This window comes from Oncorhynchus gorbuscha, linkage group LG24 (genome assembly GCF_021184085.1).
Source record: "Oncorhynchus gorbuscha isolate QuinsamMale2020 ecotype Even-year linkage group LG24, OgorEven_v1.0, whole genome shotgun sequence".
Taxonomy (NCBI): Eukaryota; Metazoa; Chordata; class Actinopteri; order Salmoniformes; family Salmonidae; genus Oncorhynchus; species Oncorhynchus gorbuscha.
The window spans coordinates 54,274,050-54,289,071 of NC_060196.1; the positions used below are offsets into that span (position 1 = coordinate 54,274,050).

The following is a 15,022-nucleotide window of genomic DNA, read 5'->3' on the forward strand; positions in this document are numbered from 1 at the left end:
GCGTCAGCCTCCTTGGTGTCGGTGTGGCGTCAGCCTCCTTGGTGTCAGCCTCCTTGGTGTCAGTGTGGTGTCAGTTTGGCGTCAGCCTCCTTGGTGTCAGTGTGGTGTCAGTATGGCGTCAGCCTCCTTGGTGTCAGTGTGGTGTCAGTGTGGCGTCAGCCTCCTTGGTGTCAGTGTGGCGTCAGCCTCCTTGGTGTCAGTGTAGTGTCAGTGTGGCGTCAGCCTCCTTGGTGTCAGTGTGGCGTCAGCCTCCTTGGTGTCAGTGTAGTGTCAGCCTCCTTGGTGTCAGTGTAGTGTCAGCCTCCTTGGTGTCAGCCTCCTTGGTGTCAGCCTCCTTGGTGTCAGCCTCCTTGGTGTCAGCCTCCTTGGTGTCAGTGTGGCGTCAGCCTCCTTGGTGTCAGTGTAGTGTCAGTGTGGCGTCAGCCTCCATGGTGTCAGTGTAGTGTCAGTGTGGCGTCAGCCTCATTGGTGTCAGTGTGGCGTCAGTCTCCTTGGCGTCAGTGTGGCGTCAGCCTCCTTGGTGTCAGTGTGGCGTCAGCCTCCTTGGTGTCAGTGTGGCGTCAGCCTCCTTGGTGTTAGTGTAGTGTCAGTGTGGCGTCAGCCTCCTTGGTGTCAGTGTGGTGTCAGCCTCCTTGGTGTCAGTGTGGTGTCAGCCTCCTTGGTGTCAGCCTCCTTGTTGTCAGTGTGGCGTCAGCCTCCTTGGTGTCAGTGTGGTGTCAGTGTGGCATCAGCCTCCTTGGTGTCAGTGTGGCATCAGCCTCCTTGGTGTCAGTGTGGCGTCAGCCTCCTTGGTGTCAGTGTGGCGTCAGCCTCCTTGGTGTCAGTGTGGCGTCAGCCTCCTTGGTTTCAGTGTAGTGTCAGCCTCCTTGGTGTCAGCCTCCTTGGTGTCAGCCTCCTTGGTGTCAGTGTGGCGTCAGCCTCCTTGGTGTCAGTGTGGTGTTACAGGAGGAGACTTGGCCAGAGGCGCTTTTGGTTCCAGATAATTTTTTACTGCCTCTTAAACAAGTAATGAGGCACCGATTTTCCCAACGTATCACCACCAACCACTTCCTGTTGTGTTCCTCAGTTTCATCCTTAGTTTCATGCGCTGATTACTGGTTGTAGGGTCATACAGTAGGCACAATAGAATCACTGAAATTGTTCTTCCTACTCAAACCACAAACATTTATATTATATTACACAGACTTGTATTACACAATGAGATGTGTTTTAGTCTGACTTCTGTATCAATTTGACATCTGAAACTTAAGTTTCAAACATCAATCATTTTGAATCAGCATTCTTTTTTTTTCTCAGGCTCAATAGTACGTCTCACAACGTGTTGTTTTGACCAGGGCAGATAAGAAACAGACCCTGTTCTGCAAGGATCCTCCCAACACCTAAACTAAAAGGAGCCTCAACCAAGTGACATCAGGGAACCAACACAATATCCCTCCTCCTTCCCCTGGTCCTCTCACAGACAGTGGTCCTTCCCCTGGTCCTCTCACAGACAGTGGTCCTCCTCCTTCCCCTGGTCCTCTCACAGACAGTGGTCCTTCCCCTGGTCCTCTCACAGACAGTGGTCCTTCCCCTGGTCCTCTCACAGACGGTGGTCCTTCCCCTGGTCCTCTCACAGACAGTGGTCCTTCCCCTGGTCCTCTCACAGACAGTGGTCCTTCCCCTGGTCCTCTCACAGACAGTGGTCCTTCCCCTGGTCCTCTCACAGACAGTGGTCCTTCCCCTGGTCCTCTCACAGACAGTGGTCCTTCCCCTGGTCCTCTCACAGACAGTGGTCCTTCCCCTGGTCCTCTCACAGACAGTGGTCCTTCCCCTGGTCCTCTCACAGACAGTGGTCCTTCCCCTGGTCCTCTCACAGACAGTGGTCCTTCCCCTGGTCCTCTCACAGACAGTGGTCCTTCCCCTGGTCCTCTCACAGACAGTGGTCCTTCCCCTGGTCCTCTCACAGACAGTGGTCCTTCCCCTGGTCCTCTCACAGACAGTGGTCCTTCCCCTGGTCCTCTCACAGACAGTGGTCCTTCCCCTGGTCCTCTCACAGACAGTGGTCCTTCCCCTGGTCCTCTCACAGACAGTGGTCCTTCCCCTGGTCCTCTCACAGACAGTGGTCCTTCCCCTGGTCCTCTCACAGACAGTGGTCCTTCCCCTGGTCCTCTCACAGACAGTGGTCCTTCCCCTGGTCCTCTCACAGACAGTGGTCCTTCCCCTGGTCCTCTCACAGACAGTGGTCCTTCCCCTGGTCCTCTCACAGACAGCGGTCCTTCCCCTGGTCCTCTCACAGACAGCGGTCCTTCCCCTGGTCCTCTCACAGACAGCGGTCCTTCCCCTGGTCCTCTCACAGACAGCGGTCCTTCCCCTGGTCCTCTCACAGACAGCGGTCCTCCCCCTGGTCCTCTCACAGACAGCGGTCCTCCCCCTGGTCTTCTCACAGACAGCGGTCCTCCCCCTGGTCCTCTCACAGACAGCGGTCCTCCCCCTGGTCCTCTCACAGACAGCGGCCCTCCTCCTTCCCCTGGTCCTCTCACAGACAGCGGTCCTCCTCCTTCCCCTGGTCCTCTCACAGACAGCGGTCCTCCTCCTTCCCCTGGTCCTCTCACAGACAGCGGTCCTCCTCCTTCCCCTGGTCCTCTCACAGACAGCGGTCCTCCTCCTTCCCCTGGTCCTCTCACAGACAGCGGTCCTCCTCCTTCCCCTGGTCCTCTCACAGACAGCGGTCCTCCTCCTTCCCCTGGTCCTCTCACAGACAGCGGTCCTCCTCCTTCCCCTGGTCCTCTCACAGACAGCGGTCCTCCTCCTTCCCCTGGTCCTCTCACAGACAGCGGTCCTCCTCCTTCCCCTCGTCCTCTCACAGACAGAGTGTTTTTCTAGGCCTATCCTGCTGATTATTACGATTCCCGCTGCTCTGTATCCAATTAGAAGGTGGCATGGTCATGGCCACGGTATAAGAGGAGGAGATGACCGTCTAGGCATTAGTAAAAGTGCTGCTTCAGCACAGAGCACCATTGAAGTCCTAGCTCTCAGGGTCTAAATGTAGGTCACTAATATGTGCCGTTGAACAGTGTCCATATTCCTTCCTCCTTTCCGTTCTGTTCATCACTCCTCCCCATGAAAGGGAGGATGTGACACAGGATGTGACACGCATCTTTTTTTATTTTTCCTATTATGATTTATAAAAATAATTGTTACGCCATCAGAGGAAATAGAACAGTTTGTGATTGTATTTGAAAATCTGATTGATGTCTTTCTAGATCATGAATGAGATCTGACAAAAGTTCCATATGCGTGACATTGTGTGACTGTCAATGTTTACACTTTGTGTGTGTGTGTGTGTGTGTGTGTGTGTGTGTGTGTGTGTGTGTGTGTGTGTGTGTGTGTGTGTGTGTGTGTGTGTGTGTGTGTGTGTGTGTGTGTGTGTGTGTGTGTGTGTGTGAGAGATGTTGACTGAATGTTTACTCTTCTTCTGTGAGAGAGAGATGTTGACTGTGAATGTTTACTCTTTGTGTGTGTGTGTATGAGAGAGATGTTGACTGTGAATGTTTACTCTTTGTGTGTGTGTGTGTATGAGAGATGTTGACTGTGAATGTTTACTCTTCGTCTGTGTGTGTATGAGAGAGAGATGTTCACTGTGAATGTCTACTCTTCGTCTGTGTGTGTATGAGAGAGAGATGTTGACTGTGAATGTCTACTCTTCGTCTGTGTATATGTGTGTGTGTGTGTGTGTGAGAGAGATGTTTTCTCTGTGTGTGTGTGTGTGTGTGTGTGTGTGTGTGTGTGTGTGTGTGTGTGTGTGTGTGTGTGTGTGTGTGTGTGTGTGTGTGTGTGTGTGTGTGTGTGTGTGTGTGTGTGTGTGTGTGTGTGTGTGTGTGAGAGAGAGGTGTTGACTGAATGTTTACTCTTCTTCTGTGTGAGAGAGAGATGTTGACTGTGAATGTTTACTATTCGTCTGTGTGTGTGTGTGTGTGTGTGTGTGTGTGTGTGTGTGTGTGTGTGTGTGTGTGTGTGTGTGTGTGTGTGTGTGTGTGTGTGTGTGTGTGTGTGTGTGTGTGTGTGTGTGTGTGTGTGTGTGTGTGTGTGTGTGTGTGTGTGTGTGTGTGTGTGTGTGTGAGTGTGAGAGAGGTGTTGACTGAATGTTTACTCTTCTTCTGTGTGTATGTGAGAGAGATGTTGACTGTGAATGTTTACTCTTCGTCTGTGTGTGTGTGTGTGAGAGAGATGTTGACTGTGAAGGTTTACTCTTTGTGTGTGTGAGAGAGAGAGATATATATATTCAGCCTGGCTCATAACAAACTAGAATATGTATTATTAATAGATATTTATTATAAAGAATAATCTATACCTTTCAGCTTCAGTCTTCATCAGGGTGTTGCTTACGTGTAGTTACTATGTAGTTACTATGTAGTTACTATGTAGTTACTATGTAGTTACTATGTAGTTACTATGTAGTTACTATGTAGTTACTATGTAGTTACTATGTAGTTACTATGTAGTTACTATGTAGTTACTATCTAGTCAAACCATGGCGTCCTTACTGTATGAGTTGGATCTAATTGATTTGTTCACTATGAGAGAGAGATTCTGCTTGATTTTTTTTCAGTATGAGAGAGAGATTCTGCTTGATTTTTTGTTCACTATGAGAGAGAGATTCTGCTTGATTTTTTGTTCACTATGAGAGAGAGATTCTGCTTGATTTGTTCACTATGAGAGAGAGATTCTGCTTGATTTTTTTTTCAGTATGAGAGAGATATTCTGCTTGATTTTTTGTTCACTATGAGAGAGAGATTCTGCTTGTGGGACAATAGAAATAAAATAAATAGAAAATGTGAATTCAGGCATTTCAGCCTTCATCAAAATGTTTGTTTACATTCTCAGGCCAGCTGGGCGTATCGCTCGACACCGAGGGTGATGGGAACCCTAAACTGTGGTGTGCCCTGAGCGACGGGAAGGTTGTGGTGTTTGATGCAGCCAGCTGGTCCATGCAACAAAGCCAACTTCAAGTAGGCTCTTCACGAGTGGTAAGGGTGTGGACGTGGAACAGGGTGACCGCTATTTTAAAAGAAAAGGAAAATTCAAAGGGAGAAGGACAATTATAGATGTATGAAGAAGCAGTAGTTATTCACTGACCACAGTTAGTCATCTTTCTGCTTTGACCCATTTGAACTATATTTAGTGTTTTTGTCCATTAAAATAACTCAAGGGATTCTGCTGCCCCCTGGTGGTGTCTGAAATTGAAGACTTACATTACCACACTTCCGAGTCTTGTGTTCACTTGCTAATTGGAACAAATTTGAGAAAAGCCCGTGGTAATCGAGCTTGATTCCGTGGCTTAAAAAAGCTTCTGGAAAGCCTGTCTGTTTTTTAAACATTTTTCTAATTTAGCCGACGCTCTTATCCAGAGCGACTTACAGTAGTGAGTGCAGACATTTTCATACTGGTCCCCTGTCGAAAACAAACCCACAACCCTGGCATTGCAAGGGCCATGCTCTACCTACTGAGCTACATGGGTTATACATCATAATGGTTCATATCTTCCCAATGTTATTTTATGTTGTTTTCTTCAGAACTGCATGCTGGGAGTAGACCGGCAGCAGGTGTGGATTGGCTCTCAGGATTCCGTCATTTACATAATCAGCACCCGCAGCATGTCCTGTAACAAGCAGCTGACGGACCACCGCAGTGAGGTCACAGGGTTGGCCCTAGGGGAGCGCAGGGAGAAGTACAGGTGAGGTGTGACACTGACATGCTTCAAACATACAGCTACTACTGGCATCACAGCCATGGAGAGAGCCTTCTTTTTAGGAGCCTATGATAAAGCCATCAATGAGCAGTCCCAGCTCTAAGTACAATCGATCACATCCTTTATTTATACCTGGGCTGTGTTCATTAGGCACCAACAGAAGGAAATGGACTGAAACACAGAGCAACAATCTGAATTTGTATAAGAAATGCTCCTTGTTTTGCTCCTGTGTGCCATCCTGAACAAAGCCCTGCTGGTTCTGCTCTATGGTATCAGTAACGTTAGTCTTTACCTGTGTCATGTACTTCCTGTTGCAGCCCCAAGGTGGCGTACTCCTGCAGTGCGGAAGGTACAGTGATGACGTGGGACGTGTCCACACTGCAGGTGAGGAAACAGTTCAGGCTCTCCTGTGACCGTCTCCAGTCCGTTCAGCTCTGCAGTGGAACCCTGTGGTGCTGTAAGTACACATAAAAACATAACAAATAGTGTATACATCTAATGATGAAAATGACTTCTGGCTATATTAGACTTAAGTAATAAGGCCTGAGGAGGTTTGGCATATGGCCAATATACCACGGCTAAGGGCTGTCCTGAGGCACGACACAACGCAGAGTGCCTGGACACAGCCCTTAGCCGTGGTATATTGGCTATATACGACAAATCCATGAGGTGCCTTATTCCTATTTGGTTACCAATGTAATTGGAGTAGTAAAAATACATTTTTGTCATACCCGTGGTATACGGTCTGATATACCATTGCTGTCAGCCAATCAGCATTCAGGGCTCGAACCACCCAGTTTATAATACTGTATATAACAGATTGATTGTTATAATTGTGGTTGTTATTCCTCCTACGTCATTCAGGTGCCAGAGACTGCATTATGGAGGTGTGGAAAAATGGAACGTTGACTCGCAAGATCTCCCTTCCTGAACAGCTCCGTGGCTCCCCCACCGCCTTTAGCAGCTTCCTGCTCTACCAGGAGGTGACTCGTGGTTTATGTGTCTGTAGAAATATAGAAATGAAACAAGCTGAGGATAGTACTTTTCAGAACCTACCAGGCTGGTTGAAATGTTGTTTTTGAAAAGCACTGACTTTGGACCAGAATGTTACCCAGGCTAGTGGAAATCGTGACCTGCTAGCCCGGCTGGCCAGTGTCATGTTTCACCTCTGCATGTATTGTATACATCCAGTGCCTTGCGAAAGTATTCGGCTCCCTTGAACTTTGCGACCTTTTGCCACATTTCAGGCTTCAAACATAAAGATATAAAACTCTATTTTTTTGTGAAGAATCAACAACAAGTGGGACACAATCATGAAGTGGAACGACATTTATTGGATATTTCAAACTTTTTTAACAAATCAAAAACTGAAAAATTGGGTGTGCAAAATTATTCAGCCCCTTTACTTTCAGTGCAGCAAACTCTCTCCAGAAGTTCAGTGAGGATCTCTGAATGATCCAATGTTGACCTAAATGACTAATGATGATAAATACAATCCACCTGTGTGTAATCAAGTCTCCGTATAAATGCACCTGCACTGTGATAGTCTCAGAGGTCCGTTAAAAGCGCAGAGAGCATCATGAAGAACAAGGAACACACCAGGCAGGTCCGAGATACTGTTGTGAAGAAGTTTAAAGCCGGATTTGGATACAAAAATATTTCCCAAGCTTTAAACATCCCAAGGAGCACTGTGCAAGCGATAATATTGAAATGGAAGGAGTATCAGACCACTGCAAATCTACCAAGACCTGGCCGTCCCTCTAAACTTTCAGCTCATACAAGGAGAAGACTGATCAGAGATGCAGCCAAGAGGCCCATGATCACTCTGGATGAACTGCAGAGATCTACAGCTAAGGTGGGAGACTCTGTCCATAGGACAACAATCAGTCGTATATTGCACAAATCTGGCCTTTATGGAAGTGGCAAGAAGAAAGCCATTTCTTAAAGATATCCATAAAAAGTGTTGTTTAAAGTTTGCCACAAGCCACCTGGGAGACACACCAAACATGTGGAAGAAGGTGCTCTGGTCAGATGAAACCAAAATTGAACTTTTTGGCAACAATGCAAAACGTTATGTTTGGCGTAAAAGCAACACAGCTCATCACCCTGAACACACCATCCCCACTGTCAAACATGGTGGTGGCAGCATCATGGTTTGGGCCTGCTTTTCTTCAGCAGGGACAGGGAAGATGGTTCAAATGGATGGGAAGATGGATGGAGCCATATACAGGACCATTCTGGAAGAAAACCTGATGGAGTCTGCAAAAGACCTGAGACTGGGACGGAGATTTGTCTTGTAACAAGACAATGATCCAAAACATAAAGCAAAATCTACAATGGAATGGTTCAAAAATAAACATATCCAGGTGTTAGAATGGCCAAGTCAAAGTCCAGACCTGAATCCAATCGAGAATATGTGGAAAGAACTGAAAACTGCTGTTCACAAATGCTCTCCATCCAACCTCACTGAGCTCGAGCTGTTTTGCAAGGAGGAATGGGAAAAAAATTAAGTCTCTCGATGTGCAAAACTGATAGACATACCCCAAGCGACTTACAGCTGTAATCACAGCAAAAGGTGGCGCTACAAAGTATTAACTTAAGGGGGCTGAATAATTTTGCATTGCATCAGTTTTTGATTTGTTAAAAAAGTTTGAAATATCCAATAAATGTCGTTCCACTTCATGATTGTGTCCCACTTATTGTTGATTCTTCACAAAAAAATACAGTTTTATATCTTTATGTTTGAAGCCTGAAATGTGGCAAAAGGTCGCAAAGTTCAAGGGGGCCGAATACTTTCGCAAGGCACTGTAGTATGTCATATTTAAAATATAGCCTACTGTGATCAGTGAGGTTTGTGCTACTTTGACATGGTATGGGGGTGATGGAGTGCTGTTGTGTGCTATGTGTTTCAGAAGGAGCAGCTGTGGACGGCCTGTATAGACGTAGGGGAGCTGTGTGTGTGGCACCTCACGGAGCTCACCAAGCCCTTCCAGAGGATCCAGTTGCCCGACTGTGCAGGTGTCACCTGCCTCATCAAGGTCAAAAACCAGGTGAGACTATCTGCAGACTGCATTGTAGACCGAAAATTAGGATGCTTCTATTCTACTCTACTGTAGTTTCCATTAAAGGGCTTGAGTACTCTACTGTAGTTTTCATCACAGGGCTTGAATACTCTACTGTAGTTTTCATCACAGGGCTTGAGTACTCTACTGTAGTTTCCATTAAAGGGCTTGAGTACTCGACTGTAGTTTTCATTAAAGGGCTTGAGTACTCTACTGTAGTTTTCATAAAAGGGCTTGAGTACTCTACTAGACTACTAGATACACTACTTACAGTTCATACTGTATTTAGGTATTCTATTATGTGAAAGTATTCATTGGTCCAAATCAGCCTTGGTTCCCCTTCCTGCTTTTCAGCTTAAAAAACCCCACAATAGATAATTCATAGCACAATGCATTCTGACATGCTGTCCATTGTCAATTTAACATGTCTTATTAAAAAGAGAGATGTGGTTTAATGACCAATAAGAGACATCTTTTACCCGATCCTGTCAGATCTGGGTTGGTGGCCGTAGCTCGGGAAAGTCCAGAGGGAAGATCTACGTAGTGGATACCCAGCGACACACGGTGGAGAAGGAGCTGGTAGCTCACACAGACTGTGTCCAGGCACTGTGCTCCGCAGAGGACCGCTATGTGCTGAGTGGGGCGGCCCGCGAGGATGGGAAGATAGCCATCTGGAAAGTGGAGTAACTGGAGTGGAATTCAATACTGCCCCCTGGTGCAAACGGTAGAAAATGGACTGAAACAGAGAGCGGCTGGGCCAATAAGAAACACTCTTTTTCGTTTTCTGTTGAAGAAGATTTTGCTACGTTGTGCTCTAATAACCCAGGTTATTGTGAACATTTGGGAAATGGACTTGTTGTGATTTCAGACTGTCTGTGGGTGGATGACTGACCCAAAGACAAAATAAGGGGTCTTCCTCATGATTGCATGGGGGTTTTGTATTATTGCTCATTAGACTTACAACAACTGAAGTAATTTGTCCAACCTATAGTTAAATACCTTTTTATGTGTTCAGCAGTGTTAACTGCTTATTTTAATGTTAACATCTAGACCTTTTTGTATGTTTTAATACACAATACTACATTTTTGTATTGTTTACTGGTGTTATTAAAAATGTATGAATTAAGACTCAATTTATTTGTCTCTGCATGTAACATGACACAAACTATTTTCTAAACATTTCAATGAAAAAGTGAAATATTCACCGTAAATAGTAGTTTCATGTGTATTCTGTATATGGTTTTGACACCAGGGGGCAGTATAACATCTATTAGCTTTAAATTGACATCCCAGAGCTGACCTCTGTTAACCCAAGTCATGAGATTTAACTGACTGAAACCAAGGACTTTTAACATTTATTTCTATATAGCCATTTGACTGTGATGCTAAGGCCAGGTGTTTTGGTATAATCTTGGGGATTATAACATTTTAACCCACTTGGCCCATATTCAATCAGATATAATAATTTGTCTGCCTTCATGCAGTACAGTCAGAACTGTATTAAATCCCATTACGGTGGCAACAGGGAAGCCCGTATCTTCATAGTCTGAGAAACCTCTCAATCACACCAGCAGATGTCAAAATCATTGAAATCATCATCCAAATGCCAGTGTTCCAATTATAATTCTCCAACTGTCCCCAGCTCTACGAATATAAATCCCTCTCCTCTCTGTGCTTATACAATGCAGCACAGAAACATAATCAGACCACAGTTTTAATTTGGCTGCAGATTGTAAAAAAAAAAAGTGGTTTCCTCAGATTTGGCTGGATTGGAATTTACCCAAAGGGTTTCGAATGCCATCTCTTTTACTCATAACTACAAGTTACTTTGAGTTGTAGTAATTGAATCCAGGAAGACTGATGATGCCTAAAATAGCAGGACTAGATTACACAGGGCGTTGTTGAATATATATCCACCGATAAAGTGACAGCAATAAGATTAGTTTCGTCCAACACACACATAGAACAGGTAGGCTCCTCCCACCACAGGCACATTTTACTTCCCAGAAGATCTCCTGTATGTTTGTGGGCAGATGTGTAAACAAAATATACTGTATAAACATGATGTAGGCAGTTATGTGTTGACTGAATACCAAACTGCAACCTATTCCCTGCATCTAGCGCTAATTTAGACCAGGGCCCAGTTTCCCAAAAGCATCTTATAGCTAATTAGAACTTTAGAACCATAGCATCCTATGGTTCTAAATTGAACTTAGATGCTGAACTCAAAATGCTATTGGGAAACTGGGGCCTGGGCCCTTGTCAAACGTAATGAGCTATAGGAAATAGGATGCCATTTGGGACTGTGTTCAGGTTGATGTTCTTGTAGGTTTTCTCCATATTAGCTAAAAGTGGGGCCATTTTCTATCACTATTCGTATTTACAGTAAATAGCCAAGAAATCTTGAAGATGAAAATGACTGGTTTTATTATACCCAGGGAAACTGGATACCACAGAAACGGTACATTACCAGTCAAGCAAAGTTATGAAAGACGGCTCTGTGGCACCATTGCCCTGACCTGGGTCTCTGTCATGTTCCTGTTAACCATGAGGTTTGGATGATTCCCTATTCCAAGGGATACTCTGTTTTCAGGTTGTACAGACTTTTAGAACTAACATTGTGTGGGTTGGTGATTTGTCCATGACAAATAGGAATTTGCCTCTTATGAGCCAGAACTGAGCGCATTTGAACTGAACAACCATTTGCTATTTAAAGAGGCTACTTATGAAAAGAATCAGAGAGAGATGTATGTGGCAGTTGAACTGAGAGGGGTTTTTATTGTGTGTGTTTCATATGGATAGAACTCTACTACCACATGCACTGTAGAGACCTTCTATTAAATCAATTTGATGGGCAAAATAAATTACTGAGGTAAATGTCTCTGCGGAGTTCAGGCAACGGTGGGTAATCAGTCGTTGTATTAAGCTAACTGTGATCTGTGCATAGTTCAGGCAACAGTGGGTACCGGTAGTTGTATTAAGCTAACTGTGATCTGTGCATAGTTCAGGAAACGGTGGGTACCGGTAGTTGTATTACGCTAACTGTGATCTGTGCATAGTTCAGGAAACGGTGGGTACCGGTAGTTGTATTAAGCTAACTGTGATCTGTGCATAGTTCAGGAAATGGTGGGTACCGGTAGTTGTATTAAGCTAACTGTGATCTGTGCATAGTTCAGGAAACGGTGGGTACCGGTAGTTGTATTACGCTAACTGTGATCTGTGCATAGTTCAGGAAACGGTGGGTACCGGTAGTTGTATTAAGCTAACTGTGATCTGTGCATAGTTCAGGAAACGGTGGGTACCGGTAGTTGTATTACGCTAACTGTGATCTGTGCATAGTTCAGGCAACGGTGGGTACCGGTAGTTGTATTAAGCTAACTGTGATCTGTGCATAGTTCAGGCAACGGTGGGTACCGGTAGTTGTATTAAGCTAACTGTGATCTGTGCATAGTTCAGGCAACGGTGGGTACCGGTAGTTGTATTAAGCTAACTGTGATCTGTGCATAGTTCAGGAAACGGTGGGTACCGGTAGTTGTATTAAGCTAACTGTGATCTGTGCATAGTTCAGGAAACGGTGGGTACCGGTGGTTGTATTACGCTAACTGTGATCTGTGCATAGTTCAGGAAACGGTGGGTACCGGTAGTTGTATTAAGCTAACTGTGATCTGTGCATAGTTCAGGAAACGGTGGGTACCGGTGGTTGTATTAAGCTAACTGTGATCTGTGCATAGTTCAGGCAACGGTGGGTACCGGTGGTTGTATTAAGCTAACTGTGATCTGTGCATAGTTCAGGCAACAGTGGGTACCGGTAGTTGTATTACGCTAACTGTGATCTGTGCATAAAAAGGCAACGGTGGGTACCGGTAGTTGTATTAAGTTTACTGTGATCTGTGCATAGTTCAGGAAATGGTGGGTATCAGTAGTTGTATTGAACTTGCATTGAGTTTCTCTTTATCAAGAGTCCCCACCATCAGAAATACTGTAGTACACACACTATGGTGTGGGCTGTGGTAACATTATGTTTCCCTATATTGGATAGATACCATAGTTAGAGCGCATAATGCATAATAATATAAACTCAGCAAAAAAAGAAACGTCCCTTTTCAGGACCCTGTCTTTCAAAGATAATTCGTAAAAATACAAATAACTTCACAGATCTTCATTGTAAAGGGTTTAAACACTGTTTCCCATGCTTGTTTAATGAACCATAAACAATTAATGAACATGCACTTGTGGAACGGTAGTTTTCAGACACCAACAGCTTACAGACGGTAGGAAATTAAGGTCACAGTTATGAAAATGTTGGACACAAAAGAGACTTTCTACTGACTCTGAAAAACACCACAAGAAAGATGCCCAGGTCCCCTGCTCATCTGCGTGAACGTGCCTTAGGCATGCTGCAAGGAGGCACGAGGACTGCAGATGTGACCAGGACAATAAATTGCAATGTCCATACTGCGAGACGCCTAAGACAGCGCTACAGGGAGACAGAACGGACAGCTGATCGTCAACTGCCCGATTTACACCAGGAACGCACAATCCCTCCATCAGTGCTCAGACTGTCAGCAATAGGCTTGTAGGCCTGTTGTAAGGCAGGTCCTCACCAGACATCACCGGCAACAACGTTGCCTATGGGCACAAACCCACCGTCGCTGGACCAGACAAGACTGGCAAAAACTGGTCTTCACTGTCAAGTCGCGGTTTTGTCTCACCAGGGGTGATGGTCGGATTCACGTTTATCGTTGAACGAATGAGCGTTACACAAAGGCCTGTACTCTGGAGCGGGATCGATTTGGAGGTGGAGGGTCCATCATGGTCTGGGGTGGTGTGTCACAGCATCATTGGACTGAGCTTGTTGTCATTGCACGCAATCTCAACGCTGTGCGTTAATGGAAGACATCCTCCTACCTCATGTGGTACCCTTCCTGCAGGCTCATCCTGACATGACCCTCCAGCATGACAATGCCACCAGCCATACTGCTCGTTCTGTGTGTGATTTCCTGCAAGTCAGTGTTCTGCCATGGCCAGCGAAGATCCCGGATCTCAATCCCATTTAGCACGTCTGGGACCTGTTGGATTGGAGTGTGAGGGCTAGGGCCATTCCCCTTAGAAATGTCAGTAAACTTGCAGGTGCCTTGGTGGAAGAGTGGGGTAACATCTCACAGCAAGAACTGGCAAATCTGATGCAGTCTATGGGGGGGAGATGCACTGTAGTACTTAATGCAGCTGGTGGCCACACCAGATACTGACTGTTACTTTTGATTTGGACCCCACCCCTTCATTCAGGGACACATTATTCCATTTATGTTAGTCACATGTCTGTGGAACTTGTTCAGTTCATGTCTCAGTTGTTGAATCTTATGTTCATACAAATATTTACACATGTTAAGTTTTATGAAAATAAACGCAGTTGACATTGAGAGGACGTTTGTTATTTATCTAAAGGGACTTATAGTCATACATTTTTAACATATAGGTAGTCCCAGGAATCAAACCCACTATCCTGGTGTTACAAGCACCATGCTATACCAACTGAGCTACAGAGGACCACATCCCACATTTAGGACTGACCATAAGCATTGAATCACTAATGTAATGACAAGATAACAGGCATACACTTTCTTTTTACGGTGGCAATACAACAAAACACCCAACGTTGTGATTTCCAGAACGGAGAATCAGAGGGAGCGTCAGGTTACCAGTGAACAGGTGCTCCTTGCCTTGCACCCCTCTGATGTGGGGGAAGGGTTGGGGTGGTGTGGGAGTGGTTCCTGGGTGGGGTAGTACTGGGTTGTTGGGGTACAGGGGTGATGGAATCACTAAATTGTAGCCCTTTTCGTTGACACATTGTCTCCAGGTAACTTGACTCTACGGCATGCCCACAGTGTTCTTCCCAAAGCACAGATCATGTTATATTCTGATGGTAGGGTTGGAGTGGGGAAATGTGACCCCAGATCTGTAGGCTAAGCGACTTTATGGGCAACTCCTACTACTAGAGATGGAACATCAAACTGGTAGTGTGTGCAGAGACTTGGATCCCAATGGAAGGAGTGTAGACAGCTACAAGTAGTATGACAACGACATTGGACATTCAGTCAAATATACAGTGCATTTTGAAAGTATTCAGACCACTTGATTTTTCCCACATTTTGTTACGTTGCAACCTTATTTTCTATAATTAATTAAATGTTTCCCCCCCCCTCAAATCTGCACACACACACACACAATACCC

The 15,022-nt window shown here is 45.4% G+C and overlaps 1 protein-coding gene across 3 annotated transcripts in view; it reads left to right on the top strand.

The window, feature by feature from the left end:
• LOC124012987 (DENN domain-containing protein 3-like) overlaps positions 1-9,912 on the top strand; it is a 36,121-nt gene extending 26,209 nt beyond the window's left edge. For all 3 annotated transcript variants that reach the window (XM_046327089.1, XM_046327090.1, XM_046327091.1), the window contains 6 exons: positions 4,864-5,006; positions 5,553-5,713; positions 6,046-6,185; positions 6,593-6,711; positions 8,641-8,778; positions 9,283-9,912. In XM_046327089.1, the coding sequence (XP_046183045.1) occupies positions 4,864-5,006; positions 5,553-5,713; positions 6,046-6,185; positions 6,593-6,711; positions 8,641-8,778; positions 9,283-9,477 (896 nt within the window). In that variant the 3' untranslated portion in view covers positions 9,478-9,912. The remainder of the gene's footprint in view (positions 1-4,863; positions 5,007-5,552; positions 5,714-6,045; positions 6,186-6,592; positions 6,712-8,640; positions 8,779-9,282) is intronic.
• The last annotated feature ends 5,110 nt before the right edge of the window (positions 9,913-15,022 follow it).